Raw genomic sequence first — 20,055 nt, 5'->3', positions numbered from 1 at the left:
TTATTCACAGCTGCAAGCTGTGCAAAAATGGAAGCCAAGTTTTGAAAACCTGCCAGTGTGTGTATGTACATCAGTGATAACTGTATATGTGCCATGCATACCTGCCACCATGCCACCTCAAGCTGAGCTCTTGTCAACTCTCACAAGCCAAGGAGGACTGGGTCTTATAAGAGCTTATATGGGACTTGGGAGACCTCCAAGACAAACCCAGGGGGTGCAAGGAGTGGTGCTGGTGATTGAGTTCCAGAGTCCATGCTGAACCAATTCCCTGCCTTGGGGTTAATGAGCACTAGAGCTGGGTATGCCCTCCACTGGCTGGGACAAAGTCCTGACAACTTCATAGTCATTCAAGATTTTCTGACATTTGATCCGAAATAGGGGTTTAACCCCCAGTTGTCTGTCCAAATTCCAAACTGGGCAATTATATTGTGCGTGCCTAAATCGCCCCTGCAGTTTCCATGTTAGATATGGTCGTCCTTATGTCTTCTCTTTAAAAACAACGAGGAAGGAGGAGCAGACCAGATGGGAGCAGGAAGGGAAACAAACTGCAAAAGGAGACAATGTGATTAACCTCTGTCAAAAAGGACAGAGCCCTTATCCCACTAGTGCTGATGGGGATGAGACTGTTTTAATTTAAGCGGGAAAACAAAGTAATAGATTCCCTTAGTCCCTCAGCCTTTCTCTTTGGAGTATGTGCATCCTGCCCTCGCCCCAGATGTACAGGATTTATAAACAGGCTACATGGAAAAAATTTTGTGAGAGCCCCTTCTTAAAATATTGGCAGCGCACCAATGCTCTCAGCCTGAGGTTCACTCCCCAGCACAATACAAAATGAGTGGGGGGCAGAGGATTTGGTGGTCCTTTCTAATTAGAAGATGTGGAGAGGAGTCTGAATGTCTTTGGGATAAGCAACCAGGGCTCCTATTGTTAGACAAGCTCACTCATCGTTAGAGAAGGCTGCTGAGCATATGTGGAGTCTGAAACGCCTTGAGGAAGGGACAGGGCTGAGGAGGTAGGACAGAAATAGAATCATGCCCAGCTTGCGGCAGGCACGTGCGGAAGCTGCTAGTTCTGTCTGGCGTGATTAACAGAGCAAGGCTTTACTGGATTAAAAACTCCAGCCCTTGCATCCATGCTGCTGCTGCTGGGTAGCCGGACTGGATGGGGGAGGGATGATCCCAAACGTTAGCACAGCAACATCACCAACAGGGGATTTACAGCCCACAGATGGAAGGCCTTGGATGATGACGAGACCACCGGACTCATCCCAGCAGCTGCCAGCCTGTCCCATTTAACTGTGTCATAGTTTCAACCACAGAGAAGCTGATTTCTGCCACTCTGGGGGCTTTAATCAGGGCCCTCCTCTGTGAGATCAGAGTAATCTCTCCCTGGAATGCAAGACCGCTGGGGAAACTATATTAGCACTTGCATGCATGCTCTGCGCAAAGAAAACACCATCAGCCGTGGATACACTGGGGTGGTGCAGGATGGAGCAGTGATTGTTCCCAGCAGTGCAGGGCTGAACAGCAGCCTTTTAGCCCTAGCAGGGTAATAACAGCTCTTTGCACTCCTATCAGTTATTTTGAACATGCTTCTGCCATATTAGTGTTTAGAGGTTAAAAGGATATCAATAACCAGCCACAGTGTACAGTAAGAGCCCAGCCACACACAGTGAGCACAGCTCAACCCTTAGAATTCCCTGGGGTGGGGAGAATATTGCACAACATTAGCAGTTGGCTATTTCAATGAATTCACTGGGGCTGTGTTCATACACCTTTGTGTTCACGTTCCATGAAATATTCTAGCACATAAATTTTACTGGCTGGAATGTTGATGAAAACAGTGAATTTTAATAGGACCCCTAGAGACTATTTGCTGAAAGACTATTCACATCCTACGAGTAGGGAGCACAAATAATGCCATGTGACCTCAGGTATTATGATCAGTTACCATAGTGATAAGTGCACTATAAATGTCTAGGTAGACTTCTGTGTCCAATCAAAACTAACCAACACAGATTACATTTAGAATCTTGGTTATCAAATATCAACCCAGATTCACTTGCTGAAATTATTCAGCAAGTAATTTTCAATAACAAACAGTCAAAAACAACAACAACAAAAAGCCCCACCACCAGAAGAAAAACCGATAAGTTGCTTGCATACAAGTCACAAACAGAAAAAGAGTCTACTTTCATAAGCTACATCACTCCTTTAAAACAACAACAACAACTAATTGGGATTCTCCTTAAGCACAAGTGGGGGAGGCTGAGAACCCAGAGTTCTGTCTCCTTTGCTGTGTCTGTGAAGTGATTTACATTGCCAAATATATGTTCCTGTTTCAACCTCCATGAAATTTAGTCCACTGAAGTACTTAGCATTGCATAACTCAATAACAGTGCCACTACTTAAGTCAGAGAAAGACAGTCCATCCTCACCCAGCAAAATCACTTAACATTCATTATTTAATTTGTCCATGCTGCAATATTTAGCAATCTCCTTACACAGTCTTATTTCTAGCTGAAGCTAACAGGGGGTTTAGCCACACAGGAAACCAGGAATAGGTTCTAGGAAACATATTTATTTTGCAATTTTTAATTAACTAAATATAATAAGCATGAAATCCTGGGCCCATTGGCAGTTTTTCCATTGACTTCAATGGGGCCAGGATTTCACCCTCATTGATCTCTTTTTTCTTAGTAAAAACAATAGTAAGTAATTCAGTTACTTAGGGTCAAATCCTGATCCACATGTCCTCCAGAGCATGGGCAACCAAGTTTTCCATCATGTAGCTGGGTTCTGTGATCACTGAAATTCTCAGCAGTGGCCATGTGGCTGTTGTATAACAGAGAGCAGCTGGTAGACTATATAGCCGGCAAACTCGACAAGCCATAGTGAAACAAAGCTGGGATTTTTTATGTCCTTCAAATGTACTTTGTCAGCCTCATGGAGTTTTCTGGGCCTTCTGCTATGCTTTCTCCTCCCGTGGATTTTTCAGTGGGGAGGAATGAACTAGCCCTTTTTATCTAATTATTAGAAGTTATTAGGAATTAGAAAGTATTACTTAGTGCACAATGCACACATTTTTTACTACTCTTAAGAAAATAAATGACTAATTTAAAGTAATTTCTCTCTTTGGGTGAAAGCAATTTGTATGAAATTCACCTCTCTGAACACAAAAGGCCTGTGAACCATTTAAGTCCCATTTGAGTCTTCAAAATAGGGCTCACAGAAAAGGAACCACTAACGGTAAAGAAGACATATGCTTTGCCACTGTATCCACAGCAGAGCCAATGCACTGCAGTGGAGAGTTCAGCAGACCAGAGTAAAGCAATTTTAAAGCATCCTTTAGTGGCTATGTAAAATTTGCCATGACCATGTCCTGGCTGGTTCCTGGCTCACTGCTGGCTGAGGAATGGGGCTCCATGTTGCTTTCTGGTGTCATCATAATTCTAACACAGCCTAAGGATTTACTGGGCCTTGTGGGATGGGTGCAGGTTGGAGGTATCCAGTAGGATTGGAAGCAGAGGGTGTGGGTTGCAATAGGAATGCTTTATTAGTTTTCCTCTCTTTAAAACAACAAGAGCAAGCAAAAACTGCCAATGAAATTCCATGCAAAATGTTAGTTAATTAGAAGATTTAAGTGTAGAAAAGGCAGGAAATGAAAAATTATGGTGCTAATAGCAACAGGAATTTAGTTACACTGTAAATATATCAAGCTCCTAATGCAAGGCCAAATTCTGATGTCCTTATTGTTATTACTCAGGTTTTAACTATGTCCTTACACAGGCAAAACTCCCATTGACTTCAGAAAGAGTTTTGCCTGAGTGAGGAGTGAGCAAACATTGAGAAAAAATTCCAGGATCTGGCCTCTGCATTATAAATCCATTGGGGAAGGGACCTGTCCTTGTATTTGTCTGCAAAGCGCCCCAAATACCTATAATGCTGTATATGTAGCAGCAAGCCAAAATATTTCATGTGTGAAATGTGCCATGTAGCTCAAATACGATAACATTGCTTTGGAAACTCTTGTATTTGAATTTTCTGACTTCTGTGCATTCAAATCCACTGCCTTAACATAACCTGAGTCTGGGTGCATGTGTGTGTGCGTGCGTGCGTTTGCCACATTACAACTAAGTTCTTTGTAGGTCTGGCCTCTTTGAAAACAAGTTTCACCTACCTCAAGACCGTGAGGTTTGTTCACATTACTGCATTAGGAGGATACCTGATCTTAGCCTCATGAAATCTCTCTCTCTCTCTCTCCACAGCTATAGCGTCAAGCAGATTGAAGTCCTTCAAGCTTATCTGCTTTAAGAAGCTTATTAGTGAAGATGGTGTTTGATCTAGAGTTTCCTAACAGGATAGAGGATGAGGAAAGACCTGGGGAAATGGGCACAGCAGGAAGAGAGGGGAAAACCCCAGGATGAGAGGGAAAAATAAATAGGATTCGAGAGGGAGCAAGGGGGGAGAGGTAATTCTGACTTGTCTGAGCTGCATGTGTATTTCTCTAGTAATGTCTAAACTGGGTAAGAAATGGACTTGAGGAGATGACTCAGAGAAAGAGAGAGTATGCAGGGCTGTGTTGGATCAGAAATCGAACCCAGGTTCAGGGCTGGCCTTAGCATGAGGCGAACTGAGGTGGCCGCCTCAGGTGCCAGACTGTGGGGTGGGGAGGAGGTGTGCCACTAGGACCCAGAGTGTAGAAAATTGTGTCTGCTGCTGGTGCATATGTATTCTCTCTGCTCTAGATGCACAGAGATGGTGGAGTGCTGTGCTGGAGGAAGGAGGGCGCAAGAGACATAACAGGCAGGCAGGAGAAAAGGTGAGAGGGAATAACAGAAAGCAGCAGGAGCTGCAGGGAGAGAGAGGAGGAGCAGCCTCTTATGTACTTCTCTACCACCCCCAGGAGCCTGGACTGATTAACACCAACTTCTCAGGGAGCTTCCTGTTTCCTGCTGCTTCCCTGAACCCACTTGAGGAGAACAGGCAGTCAACTGAACTAGTAGGAGCCAGTTAGGCCCTTAAGACGCTGATATCTTCCCTCACTCAGGCCCTGCCACCAGCCCTGCTTATTTGTCTCCTTTAATTGAGTGTTGAGAGCCACTATAGCTGGTACAGAACAGCAGTCATGAGTGAAAGAAGAAAACACCCTTCTGAGGCAGCATTCAGAAAAAGCAAGCAAGCAAAGGGAGCTTTTCTATCTAAGCAGGAAGGAGCTCTCCTGAGATACATAGACACAAATGTTCATGGTGAACCTTCCGGCCCCATTGAGGATGTGAGTGGTGAGGAGATGCGTGATCTTCCAGTTCGTCAGAGTGCAGGTAACCTGGCAGCTACTGCAGAATCCATATCTCCATCTCAAATAGATGTAACCATGCACATTCCTGAAGAAAAGTGTAGATCAGAGAAGAGTGTGGTGGAGGCGCAAGAAACAGCTGCTGCTGAGTTTAGTTCCTTAAGTCTAGATGATCTAGGACTGTGGACCCACTTGAGCAGTAGCCTGAGGGACTTCTTTGTACTGCATGGGCCACAGCAAGTGAAAAACTTCATGTTCCCCAAAGAGAATGAAAATAGAAGTTTCCATCCAACACGTTACTGGCGTGAAATCCCCAATGGTGACAAAGTGGAGAGGCCATGGCTTATGTACTCAAAACCCCAGAATGCTGCATACTGTTTTTGTTGCAAACTCTTCCAGTCTAATGTTCCAGCCACATTGGGTTCTACAGGAACAACAGAATGGAAAAATCTGGCTAGAAATCTGGCATGCCATGAGAAGGCAGCAAATCACCAGAGAGCATTCCACAGGTGGAAAGAGCTTGAGATGAGACTAAGGTTAAAGGCCACCATAGATGATCAGCATCAAGAGAAGATTGCGTCAGAGTCTCTTTACTGGCAAAATGTTCTGAAAAGGCTCATTGCCATTGTGAGAATGCTTGCTACCCAAAACCTAGCATTGCGTAGCGCTTCAGATCGGTTGTATGTGCCAAACAATCAAAACTTCCTTACAATTGTGGAGCTGATGGCTGAGTTTGATGCTGTACTCTAGGAGCATCTGAGAAGTCACCACCCAAGAAATGTACACACAGCACTACCTTGGAAAAACAATTCAAAATGAGATCATTCAGTTACTAGCAACAAAAGTCAAACAGAAGATTGTGGCAGATCTGAAGTCAGCAAGCTATTACTCTGTTATTCTGGACTGAACACCTGACATCAGCCATATGGAACAAATGACTTTAATGGTGCATTTTGTAACAACAACAGAACCTAGTGAAAATGTCCCTTCAATGGTGACTGTCAGAGAGCATTTTCTAGAATTTATTGACATTGATGATACTACAGGAGCTGGTTTGACAAATGTGCTTCTTACAAAGCTGGAAGATATGGGAATTGCAATAGCTGACATGAGAGGTCAGGGCTACTATAATGGTGCCAACATGAGAGGAAAGAACAGAGGAGTGCAGACACAGATCCGAGAGTTAAACCCTCGAGCTTTTTTTGTCCCATGCGGTTCTCATTCATTGAACTTGGTGGTCAGTGATGCAGCATCAGCTTCTAGTGAGGCTGCTAAATTTTTTAATGTAATGCAAAGCATCTATGTATTTTTCTCTGCATCAACTCATCGATGGCAAATTTTGAAGCAACATCTGGGAACATCCTCTCTGACACTGAAACCACTGAGTGCCACACAATGGGAAAGTCGAGTGGAGGTGATAAAGCCTATCAAAAACCAAACTGGGAAGACAGATGATGCCATAGTTGCCATTATGAAGGATAATGCTATGACAGGAACTGTTCCTGGGAGAACAGTGGCAGAGGGAAATGAAATCACAAGAAACATACATAACTTCAAATTTCTGTGTGGCTTAGTGTTGTGGCATGACATATTGTTTGAAATAAATGTTGTAAGCAAGAGACTCCAAGGTGTTGACCTTGATATATCTGGGGCCATGGAACAACTGGACAAAGCAAAGTCACACCTACAGTCTGACTGGTCAGATGAGGGAATTCAAAACATTCTGAAGAGTGCACAGAAATTGGCAGAGGAGCTTCACACTGAAGCTATTTTCCCACCCATTCAAGAATACAAGAGTCACCAAAGAAGGAGATATTTTGATTACGAGGCACGGGATAATCCCATAAGAGACCCCAAACAACAATTCAAAGTTGAATTCTTTAACCAGGTGCTAGATTATGCAATACAGTCAGTTGAAGAACGTTTCGTGCAGCTCAAGGAACACAGCAGTATATTTGGGATGTTGTATGATATTCCAAAACTCCTCACTATACCTGAAGAAGACCTACACCAGCAATGCAGGGCACCAGAGACAGGGTTGACACATGATGACATGCGCGATATTGATGCGAGTGATTTAGGTGATGAACTGAAAGCCCTTTCAAGATACATTTCAGCAGGATCAACTCCAAAGGGTGTTCTGGAATATATGTACACAAATAAGATGACCACCCTCTTTCCAAATGCTTTTGTTGCTCTGCGCATACTTCTACCACTTCCTGTAACAGTTGCCAGTGGAGAATGCAGCTTCTCCAAGCTGAAGTTAATAAAAACACATCTACGCTCCACAATGACACAGGAGAGGCTGGTCGGCCTTGCAGCCATCTCAACAGAGCATAAGCTGGCCCAGACTGTGGACCTTCAGCAGGAAGCAGTTCAAATCTTTGCAATCAAGAAGGCATGGAAAGCACTACTTTCATTATTCAAACAGATAAAAATGCCACTGTTTACTATGCAGACAAGAAAAGTTACATTTGCTGTTAAGGCATTTGAAAGTTAAGTGTTACTTAAAATTTTTGAACAAGGCATTTTAAGTTGTTAGTTCTCCTTTATTGGGGTAGGTAGCAGAGCAGGACCATGAGAGGAGTAGAACAGGAAGAAGGCAGAATTGAGACCTTTCAAAGTTTTGGCCCAAGCGAGGAGGCATGGGGGCATCATTTGAGCTCCCTGCCTCAGGTGCCAAAATGTTGTGGGCCGGCCCTGCAAGTCCTGCAGGAAGTGACAATGGTGACTCAGTGAGGAGCATTCTTCCCCTAAGATGCCGCTGAACCAGTGTCCCACTCTGACATCGAGAATTCCATTTCAACCAAAGCACAGTCCATCTGCATTCAGTGCAGCAGGTCTGCATCGTGCACAAGAGAGAGGCAGATACCTCCTTCTCTTTATCAGTGCACCGCTCATGATCTTTGACTGTGGCCGGTGAAATGTGGCTATTCGTGGGTGTGGGGGTGCTCCTCTATCAGCCTACCAGGGAAAGACGGGTGCCACCGCCACTGTATGAATCCTGGGCTTGATTTGCTAGTCAGAATCAAACTGCCTTTCAGTCAGAAATCAATCGTCTCGTCTCTGAGAGAATCACACATAAAATTTTGCTGGATTTGGTGCAATCTTTTATTGACCATCTGAATGTGGTGACTGCTATTAGGAGCAGCATCTCTGAGCCCTGTTGTGCTAGGTTCTGTACAGCTCCTCTCCTAAAGCGCTTACAGTCTAAACAGACGAGACAGACAAAGGGGAAATAGAGGCACAGAGAGGTGAAAGGTCGTCCAGCGGGCCAATGGCTGAGGTGGGACTAGAACCTACCTATCCTGGCTCCTAGGGCAGTGTCCTAGTAACTTGTCCACACTGCCTCTCATAACACTGGGTTTGTCAAGAAACAACCCCTCTGACTTCTGACCTTAAGGAAGGTGGAAGCCTTTAACTTCGGAGGAGAAATAGCCACAAGAGCAGTATTTGATTGTTTTGATGGAGCAGTGGAGACGAAGACTGCAGCATTTTCTCACAGTCCTTAAAAGAGATGGTGAAGCTTATAGAACCCTATGGAAAGATTCATACCTGCCATCTTTCCATGAAGATCGTGACAAGGGGCAAATGCCCTGTGACATTGCAGGAGATGGAGGTCCCAGCAGAAAGCAAATAGAGAAGCCATTCAAATAGAAGCTAGGTCCAAAGGGAACTTGGATACCTGCCAGAAGCTGGTTCTATCAGCTGGTGACACTGTAGAAGTTGGCAAGGTGTAACCATCGTCACTGCTACTAAAGGCCAGGCTTCAGCCAGTTTTGGTATCACACCATGGCTGTGTAAGAATTGGGCAATGAAGGGTCTGAATGCATCTTAGTCCAGTGTGGCACATGTATGCTCCTCATGAAAAGAACTAATTCATGATCAGTGTAGATGACTCATGCTGAAGGACCAGAGGACATTTATCAAACAAGCACAGCTAAGGAGGCACAGAGGGAATCTGTTCTTACATCAGACGGAAGGGAGCACACTGGAGAAGGAGTTTCTGGAGGGTCCAGTAGAAAGGTGAGGAAGTGTGAATGGAACAACATTCTGTCCCTTTTGTAGCTGGAGCACAGGAGTGGCTGAATCAGTAGAAAGAGGGCAAAATGTAAACAGGTAAAAGAAGTGAAGGGCAATTTATGGCTTGGCACAAAGAGAAGATGCAGGGAAGTAGGAGAAAGAATGGAAGGTGGGTGCGAGGAAAGAGAATCCATCCTCTCAGATGGGTTCTGCAGTGCTCATACTGAGCCATGTCCTCTCCAGCAGCACCAAAAAGAGGCTGATTGGTAAAACTGTGCTTGCAGCTGTGCACACAGGGCAGAGTGCAAGGTGCACGTGATCATCCCCTCCCCCCTCCTCAAGCTGTCTATAGTGCACAGGGACAGCATCCAGGCAGGGAAAGCAATGGTGTCCCAGGTTACGGGGTGTGTTTGCACTGAACACCTTCCACTCTCACAAAAGATGCCGTCATGACACAGCATCTTAGCACTAGCCCCTTCTACAATATAGAAATTGGTGTAGAAACTACTCTCACTTCTCCCTATTCCCAGAAATGGGTTATTTACTGGGGCGTAACTGGGGCAGAGTCCCATGGGAGGTTGGGTGAAGAGGATGATAACCAGGCTCCGTATCCGTCATCCACTAGGGGCTCCAGGGACACCTAGTGCCTGGAAGCAGAACACAGGGAGACTGATTGCACCAGAAAGAAAAGGAGTACTTGTGGCACCTTAGAGACTAACCAATTTATTTGAGCATGAGCTTTTGTGAGCTATGTGAGAATGTAGCTCACGAAAGCTCATGCTCAAATAAATTGGTTAGTCTCTAAGGTGCCACAAGTACTCCTTTTCTTTTTGCAAATACAGACTAACACGGCTGTTACTCTGAAACCTGATTGCACCAGCAGGCTCATGCAACCACTCGGGGGTGATTTTCAACAATGCTCAGCACTGGCTGAACCCTGCTCCCCAATTTACCATTAGCTTCACTGGGAGCAGGGACAGGCAAGTGCTGAGCACTTTCAAAGGCCCACCCACAGTGCTATGTACAGAGGCCATCCAAGCAAATGAATCGTTGGCAGCCAGCAGAGAGTGTGGCCATATGGAAAGAGGCTAGTTTTCACAGAAGGAAGATCTGAATCAGAACAGAGAATCTCCCTCCTCCAACTCTTTGGCAATGGGAGCCAAGGGAATGGCAATGATCAAGAGACAGGTCTGGTGCTCGCTGCTCTCCATGCTAAAGCCTACCCTACCTGCATGCACAGTCACTGTGTGTGAGTTCATGAAGAGTGTGATTGGTTACTTATCTGGCTCATGGAACTGCCTCCCTGCCAGGATTCTGACGAGAAATCTGTCCCCTGGCAATTTCAATGAACACCCCCCCACACACCATCTATCTCCTGCACTGGCCTGTTCCATATAAAATATACAACTTCCCATGCACCCTTCAAATTAGCCTTCTGCCATCAGAACTCAGTCGCTCCAAAGTTCATGGAAAACAAAAGAGGAGCTGGCCTGACCAAAGCAAGCTCATTATTTCAGATAATTACATGCTGGTTCATAACTGGTTAATTCCAGCAAAAACGTGAAGCAGATTTTTGCAGTGATTCTCCAGTTCCAACATTCCCTGCCTGAGCTCATGGACTGAGCAAATCAAACATGATGGCCCAAATTCTCTGCTGGTGCAAATGGGCCAAACGCCATTGAAGTCACTGGAGCTGGACCCATTTTTGCCAGCTGCTGCCAATGAGGATGTTCCTAGCAGCTGGAATTTCAAGAAGCGGAGGGTATGAAAGTTGCTATTCCTGTGCTGAATTTGCAGGGGCATGGATTAAAGAACTGTGTATGACGGGTAGGCTAGGGTGAGCCATTCTTTATTCCAAGGCAATCTAGTTGTATACAGCAGCTTTCAGAACTGGCATCACAATGCCCTTCAGAGAATCAGCCCTAAACTACAGAGGAAAAACAGATTTTAAAGCAAGATTTAAAGAGACGGAAGGGACTCAGTGGAACAGCGGGAGGAAGATAGATGAGGAAGTACAAATAAACAAGAGAGAGCCCCAGTTGGGAAAGCCCAGGGAACGGAGAGGAAGGAAATATTGGAGTAGAGTGAGCAGGCAGGGGAGTAGATGGATATGCAGTTAAGAAGGGAGGAGAAGAGTGAATATGGTCATTAGGGGAAATAGGTGGATATGAGGTCAGAGGAGAAAGGTGAATAGTGCCCATGGACAGTATGAAAAGCCAGGAGAACAATTCTGAGTCCAAAGTGGCTAATGAGCCAATGAAAGCGTCAGAGAGAGGTGCAAAGTCCACCTGGACCAATGAAGGTTAGAGGGTAGGGACCGGGAAATGAATCCAAATGGTCTTGAAAGTTAGTGAAGATTTCCTAGTGTTGCCCTTCTAGAATCAATCCCCAGGATGGACAGACGGACGCACACACACACACACACACACACATACACATACACACACACAGACACAAAATCTGAAACCAGCAAAGCTCCTTGCAGGTATGGCCTACCTTCTGTAAGAGGAGAGAGCCTGAATACTTTGTCATGATGGAATATATCTCCCCACCAAAGGCATCTGCCCAGGACTTCACCCTAAAGTGGAGAAAGAGGAAAACCAGCAGTGTTAACACGTCAGGTAGATGAGCTGCATCAAAGGGCGACAGTCGTGCAGGCATGTATCACTCCCTGTCTCCCTATGCACGCAAATCACCAAGCACACCTAGGACGCTGTAGAAACAGTAATAACACATTTTCTATTTGAACTGCTGGTGAGACACACAACAGTAGCGGGAAACCATCATCTCTGTGACCCACTCTGCACCCTGGTCTTTCCTTACCATTAGGCTGTTTTAACACAGTGCCACGTTTTGGGGTTCTTATTCAGTCACTATTGACTCTAACAGGAGTTTGCTTGAGTAAAGACCAAGTCAAATCTGAATTATAACAGGGTAAGGATCTCAGGATTCAGTTAGACCATGAACGCTTTGGGACAGGGACACTGAGCCAGGCTGTGATCTCAGTTACTCCAGTGTGAATCCAAGGCATGCAATTGCTTTCAGTGAAGGTATCCTGGACTGACACAGGTGTAAACTGGGAGCAGATTCTGGGTCACATCTTATCTCTCTGTCAAGTACCATGCCCATATATGCCATCCTATAAATAATAGACAGTAGGAATACCACACTGAGATCCTAAGAGTGGTGACATGCAGGCTGAGCATAAAGATATTGCCTCCTCCTCAAATTAGCATATTTGGCAGCTGTAATTGTCAGAATACTTAATCAGGAATCATGTTAGGATGTTCCACCTGCACTCAGTTCCTTTTACAGGGATTCACTGAGGAGGTATCGACTTCTTTATAGAACACATGGCTGTCTCCACTCATCAGAACACACCCGTTACTTACGGAGTACAGATTGTTACCTATAATTTTCAGTGGGATGCCTCCCACTTCTAAGAAAACTTTAAACCCAGAGGGCCTGATTCTTCTCTTCACAATGGCAGTATAATGCAATCAAAATCAATGGCATTCCACCTCCATAAAAAACTAGCGCAATGGCATAGTAAATCAGGCACTGAGGCATCCATTTTTTAACCACTGTGTGTGATCCTGCTCCCACTGAGGTCAATGGGAGCAACTCAGTATTTCTGGCTTTGATGGTCAGTTTACTGGTTTCTGCATCCTGTTTTGTCAGCCACAGTCATCTTTTTTTTTATACACTGAAAACAATAGCGAACATTTGAATTTGCTAAGAAGACAGGATTCCCTGGCCCATCTCAGACCCTTCTTCTGACAAGCCCACTAGCCTGCTTCTGAGCAGAGAAAAGCCAAAACCAAACGAACCCTTGGCCTATTGTGCAATGCGTGGGAGTGGGAAAGAATTCCTTCCAGACCCTTATGGTGATCAGCTGATGTCCTAAAGCATGAGATCTGATTACCCTTATCTCAGTATTTAACTCAATAGCCCCCTGAAGCAGCTCATTTAATAATTTGTCTCTACAAGCCAATTAATGTTGGTATGAAAATTTACTAACAGTCACAAAAGCTGCTTACCCACCCATATGATGATGATGATGATGATGATGATAGGAAAACTACACATGGGGCTTCTGGGAGGTTGCCTAGCCAGCCCAGGTAACTGCAGCAGTGTTACCATCTCTCTGGATTTTATCACGTCTTGTGATATTTGGTGTTTTTTCTCAAAGCCAGGGCTCCTGGAATCATGTGATTGCATGAGAATCTCATTAAAAAGAGAAGAAATGAAAGTTTCTAGCCCTCATGGTTGCAAAAGAAAAGCTTGAAAATGTGAACCCTAAAAGCTCCATCACCAGGAAATAAATAAAAGAAGCTGAAATTATTATTATTTTTAAAAAACTATATGATTTTTAAGCCAATCCCATGATTTCTGAATGCTTGGAATTGGAAATACTGCTGCAGGACTCCTAGGCAATATCCTGGGACGGTGGCAATGGGCAGGCAGCTGTGGCACAGCTGTGTTCAGAGCTCAGCAGCATCTCTATTGACTGCTCTCTGGCTGCCTCCCTAACCCTGCTGGCTGCCTCTCTGCTGAGTTTCTTAAAGCTACGTGTGGCACTTGGGGTACTGGAGAACCTACACTTCCTGCAGGCAAAGAGAAGGACAGTGCTGGCCAGGGAGTTAGGGGGAAGCATGGGGACAGAAAGGGGGAGTCATGGGGACAGAGATGGGGAACTACAGGGTGACAAATGGAAGGCCAGAAAGAAGAGAAGAGCCATGGGGAGGCATGAGAAGACACATTAGGCACAATGGTAAGAGAGACATAGGTCAGGCAACTGGCGGCATACAGACACATCTCATCAGAGCAGTGTAAAAGGGGGGTTCCTGTAGGTCAATAGGGGTCAGAAATAAATGGGGACCCAAGAAGGGCACTGAGACAGCCAACAGACAATTATTTTTCACGAAAGCCTGGGGGCTGCTGGAGGGGCAGGTGCATTTTGGCGAATCTGAGGTAGTTGTCTTTGTCCTCTTCTCTCAATCATCTAACAAAGAACCAAACTCATATTCACCAGATTGCATCAAAACTTGTTCTGTGACTGGCGGTTCTCACAACCCCAGTTAATATGCAGAATTGTCCCTCTGGGGGGAAAGCCTTGAAATGTCAGTAGCTACCTGGTTATTGTGATTTAATAACCACAATTATTAAGATTTCATGGTGCAGCAGCCAGAATAAAGTCGATGGTAAAATGTTATGAGATGCCCAGGGTTAAGCCCCCAAGAGTGGCAATGAATGTGTGGATTTCTTGGTAAATACATGAAGAATTCCATGGATGGAATCTTTTGGGGTCTATTTGAAAGAGGCCTTGAGCTGTTTGAATGCAAAACATTCCTCTTGATCTCAGGAAGAGACGTAAACTTTTTTCAATACTTTAGTTCATGTAACTGTTTCTCCAGCACAATGTAATTTCTTTCAGCCATCGAATGAGAAGCAGGGTTTCCTCCCCTCAAAACAGCATCCTGAAACACAATCACTGCTGGTCAGGAGTGTTCTCTCCTCTCTGAGCCAAGCCCTCCGAGTAAGGCAGAAATATCCAAATCTCTTCCCTTTCAAATAAATTGTAGCATAAAAAATTCTACACCAATATATTTTTAACCTTAAAGTAGTTAAGTTGCTTAAAGCAGCTTAGCAAGGTCCAATACTTTTAACTCTATATATTCAGATGTTAGTATCATGGCAACCTGCCAAAGAAAGATTTGTCACCAAGGCAGGACTCACTTTGTAGCATGGTGTCAGCCCTTGGCTAGCCATCCATGACTGTGGAGAGACACACGCACTCCCCTTCCCCTCAAAGTGCACGCACAAACACACGCACACAGGTACGACACATCCAGAAGGCTGTATACACATACTAAAACCCTTGTGTAAAAAGTCCATGCACAGATACATGTATGAAATGGACAAATGCAGGGCACACACAATACAATAATGCTATGAAGACTTTGCACTTCTAATGTGCACTTCTAATGTGCTTTTCATTTGCAGATTTCACAGGATTTTATAAAGGAAGATTAGAGTCATAATCCCCATTTTACAAATAGGGAAAGGACACACAGAGAGGTGATATGACCGGCATGCCTCCATACACTAAAATATGTATGTGCGTGTACAGTACATACATGTATTGCACATGTGTGCATAATAGTCATTGCTATGTAAGCCTTTGGAATAATATTATACAGAGACAGTGTAAGGGGATAGTACCAGTAACATATAGAAGTACTAGGAACAGTAAAACAATTTGGATCTTACGTATAAAGATGGCCAGAATGACCCATCTTCACTCAAGTACTTCAGACATATCACAGAGCACCAGTGCTACAGCCTTGCCCTAGGAGGATGTTACACAGCCGCATAAAGTAAGTGCATCTCTGAGGTGGCTCAGATTTGTCCCAGCAACCAAACTGGTCTCCAGCTGCCCCAGAGATCAGGGGCAATATATGCTGTCTTTATACCATGTTTGCCTGCTCCTTCTGGTGCACCAAACAGAGCTGAGGAAATTGACTAGAGACTACAATAAATAATAACACCTAGCTCTTATCTACTACATTTTATTTTCAGATCTCAAAACACTACACAAAGGGGGTCAGTATCATTATCCCCAATTTACCAATGGGGAAACTGAGGCAAGGGGCGGGACATGACTCGCCCATGGTCACTGAGCAGGCCAGTGGCAGAGCTGAGATTTTAACTCAGGTCTTCTGAGTCCCCCCTATTCTGTACACTTTAAGAACAATCCTTTTCTGTCTGTGAGCCCAGGTCCATGGGAACGATTCCCACTGTGGCTTGGACCTGATGGTGAAGCGAGATTTTGCATCTAGGGCAAAAATCAGGTCAAAGAAATATTCCATGCAAAAAGCTCTGTCGTCCCCCAGACAAATGACATCTCTGAAAGGTGGGGAGGTGGGTGCCTCTTAAGGGAAGGGACTGACGCTAGTTATGGGAGGGGACAAAGGAACACTGAGAGAAAAGGGACGATGAATGGCAGAATGGGGACTGGGACATCAATAGCAGAAGAGGGAAGTAGACAGTGAAGGGCAGAGGGTGGTAGAGGGCAGAGGAGTACGTGGGTAAAGGGGTATCAGGCATGGGGGAAACACTTACGTTTCCAGTGGTATCTTTGCCTGGGACTTAGCAGAAGGCAGGAGGCAGCTGAGTGAGAGGAAAAGCCACAGGATGGCTCCTGGCACCATTCTCCAGGCAAAAACCATCAGCAACAGGACCAGTTGTATAGACATAGAGAGTCCCAGCCACGTTTGCCACTTTATGGAGGTCCCAACACTGTCCAGACAGGCCCCAGCATGGTGTCTTGCTGGGGAGTGGGGTTGGGGAGCAGAGTCCTAGGGACACTTAAGCCTGCATGCTGCTGCCACCCTGTGCCGTCACTCCGCACTGTCCCTGTCCAAATGGAGAAAAACTCCAACGGGACTGCACAGCCTCACACCCAACAGCTGCAGATAAAAGTTTGCAAAGAATATGCTGGAGTTACTGAGAGGGGAAACTTGGGAGAAGCTGCCCCATGGCTGCCAAGGTGATCACTGGGTCCCATCTAGCTTATGTGCCCTGCAGGAATGGAAGAAACTTGAGGGAGCTCTGCAGCAACAGCATCTACGTAATCTATCGCTGGCCCTTTAATCCCCATGCAAAGCAGCAATAGCAGCAGATTTAGGGAAGTGGAGTGGGATAAAATCACCCAGGATTACTCTGATTTCTGAAGACAGGCCTCAGCTCATCCAATCAGAGATCAGAACAAGCTCCCTCCGAGCCTGTTTTAAAGGGACAGCATCACCTCTTCTAAAAAAAGCCTCCTGACCTTTGATCCCTACTGAACAGCACTTGCTCCTCACTTGAAGAGGATGCATGTAAATTCTTTGCCTGGGATAAGTTCTATCGATTTACTTTTATGTCCCACCCTCTCCCTCCATCTTCTAGGAAGTACTAAATATATTAAGCCAAATCCCGCTCTTCGTTATTCCTATGCATGTGACCCCAGTAAGTCAAAAGGGTTGCACAAGTGTAAACGAGAGGCAAATTTAGACTGTGTCAGAATCTGATCTCAGTTATACTGTTGGGTTAGTATAAAGGATGCTTATTTTTACCTATTGTTTGTATTAGGGTTCCACCCTCAAAGTCTCAATGAGAACCCCATTGTGCCAGGAACTATCCAACCAAATCTAAGATGCAGTCCCTGGACTAAAGAACTAAATAATATCTAGGGAAAAAATGAACCGAGGGAGGAAAAAGGACAACAAGAAGCAAAAATGAAATCAAGGAAGAACCAGGAAAATACTGGACCCTTAATCTGATCTGACATCTGTGAATGTGAGTGTTTATTATTAGTGAAGTCCAACACTTTGGTACAGGAAAAAAGACTATCCAGACAGCTACCCCCTAATTTGTATCTGGAGACTGACAAGTGAGTCCAGAGAACGTACGGTTGTAGTAGATAGCAAATTACATACTGTGATGAGGGTTGCACTTAATATTAAGGTTTAATTTATAAATGATTTTAAAGGGTTAATAAAAGACAACTAGATGTTATAACCATGTTACCCACATGAGTAGTAGGTAGCTAAAAGTACATCAGTAAAACATAGTAAAAGATTGTTAGAAGCAACCTATTGACCAGCTGGACTGCGGAACAATGGATTAAGCTGTTATTAAAACATCTATTAATAATTTAATAACCTGTCATAAACTATAAATGGAACTTGAATATAAAGTGTCATCATTATGAGCATAGCATGTTATGCCACACCGAGCATTTCTCAAATGTATGCGCGGGGGAATCACCTGCAAAACGATGGAGGAAAGGATCAGACGCAGGGCAGGTGTAATATTGTTTGCAGATCTGGTTCCCACACATGTAATGGGATTAGAGAAAAACTAGAGCAAATACAGAGAAGAAAAACAAGGATTAGAGGTTAAAATATGTGATGAACAGCTGAAAATTTTAACAGGCGAGGATAATTAACCACGGTGATAATTTACTTAAGGATTGAGGGGATTCTCCATCAATTGACATCTTTAAATCAACAGTAAATGTGTCTGTAAAAGATACATTATAGCTCAATGTGACGGGGTGTGACTCACCACTGCAGCGCCTCCTGCTGGATGTCCCAGGGATCAGCTCTGCTAGCCAGTGCACCCTCTTCTGGTGGTGTCTTGCCCACCGTCATCTCTGCTCCTGGACCTGTGTCACCCCAAGGACTGCGGCGTCCTCTTCAGGACACAGCCCTCCGGCTGGGTCACACTCAGTTCTCCCCCCTTCTGAGGGAACAGCAGTCCACTGCCCAGCCACTTCCTCAGTGGCGATTGGGACAAGGGGGGCACTCAGGCCTGCCCACTACTCCAGGTCCTGGCCCAAGGACTGTGTAGATGGCAGCCACATGCTGCATCCCCTCCAATCCCTCAGTCTTCTTCCCTGGGCCACTTCCCCACAGCCCCAGCACCTTCTCCACCCTTGTCTCAGGGCCTTAGCATGCCAGCAGTCAGCCAGGAGCTCGCTCTTGCTCCCCTGATCCTACTTAACACTACTCTGTCCAAGGTGCTAGCTGCCCTCTGCCTGCAAGGCAGCCAGTCCTCCTTCCTCCCCAAGCTCCAGGGAGTGACTGACCTGCTCCGCGCTGCAGCTCTTCTTATATGGGCCTGCCTGGCCCTGACTGACTGTTCCTGGCGGCCTGTCTCCAACTGGTTGTTTCCTGCACAGCCTCCCTAGGGTCCTCTACAATTGACGGCCTGTCACGCAGCCTCTCTAGGGTTCTCTTAACCCTTTATGGGCTAGTGTGGGGCAGTCGCCCCATCACACTCAACCACAGATTATGGACATGATACAGGAATTACTGGGTAAGGTTTTTTGGTCTGTGTTATGCAGGAGGTCAGACTAAATGGTCAGGAGGGTCACTTCTCGCATTATTTTATGAATCTATGAATTTTAGAAAAGCCAAATCTCAGGCAGACAAGATCACCTACTTGGTGACAGACAAGACAAGATCACCTTCAAGGTAACAAATACAATATCCACTATAAATGAAGCAAGGAAGTTATTCACAATTTCAGACGGAAGCAGAATGGATTTATAGATTTGTAGGGAAGAGTTGCAGACCAAGCTGGATGATCAAGGATCTCAAACAGGTGATTAAGAGAAAGCAGAGAGCCTAGAAGGAATGAAGATGGGTTACCTTGCTGATCCTTCCCCATGACAGCCACTTACAACCTTCTTCTACTCAGTTTCATGTAACACTGTTATGGGACACACTGACATATGATGTTTCAGACTACTTTGCTTTCCCCCTTGGAGGTCAGAAAGTGTAGGGATAAAGTGAGAACTGGATAAAGCCAAGCAGAATTGGACCTTGCAAAGGGAATTAAAACGAATAGTAAAAGGTTATATAGCCATATAAATAAGAAAACAAGGAAAGAAGTGGGACTGCTAAACATTGAGGATGGGGTGGAGATTAAAGATAATCTAGATATGGCCCAAAACCTAAACAAATAGTTTGCATCTGTTTTTAATGAGGCTAGTGAAGAGTGTAGGGGTAGTGGCAGGGTGGCTAATGGGAACAAGAATATGGAGGTAGAAATTACCACAGCTGAGGTGGAAGTCAAACTCAAACAGCTTAATGGGACTAAATCGGGGGAGGGCCTGGATAATCTCCATCCTAGAATATTAAAGGGACTGGCACAAGAAATTGCAAGCCTAAGAGCAAGGATTTT

The 20,055-nt window shown here is 45.0% G+C and overlaps 1 protein-coding gene across 1 annotated transcript in view; it reads right to left on the bottom strand.

The window, feature by feature from the left end:
- LOC125634188 (voltage-dependent calcium channel subunit alpha-2/delta-4) overlaps positions 1-18,518 on the bottom strand; it is a 72,930-nt gene extending 54,412 nt beyond the window's left edge. Inside the window, exons 1-2 of the mRNA XM_075125697.1 lie at positions 18,433-18,518; positions 11,815-11,896 (exon numbers count right to left, since the gene is read on the bottom strand). Of these exons, the coding sequence (XP_074981798.1) occupies positions 11,815-11,896; positions 18,433-18,518 (168 nt within the window). The remainder of the gene's footprint in view (positions 1-11,814; positions 11,897-18,432) is intronic.
- Positions 18,519-20,055: the final 1,537 nt, after the last annotated feature.

The sequence above is a fragment of the Caretta caretta genome, chromosome 1 (assembly GCF_965140235.1).
Source record: "Caretta caretta isolate rCarCar2 chromosome 1, rCarCar1.hap1, whole genome shotgun sequence".
NCBI classification, from domain to species: domain Eukaryota; kingdom Metazoa; phylum Chordata; order Testudines; family Cheloniidae; genus Caretta; species Caretta caretta.
This window is presented reverse-complemented; position numbering and strand designations above follow the sequence as displayed.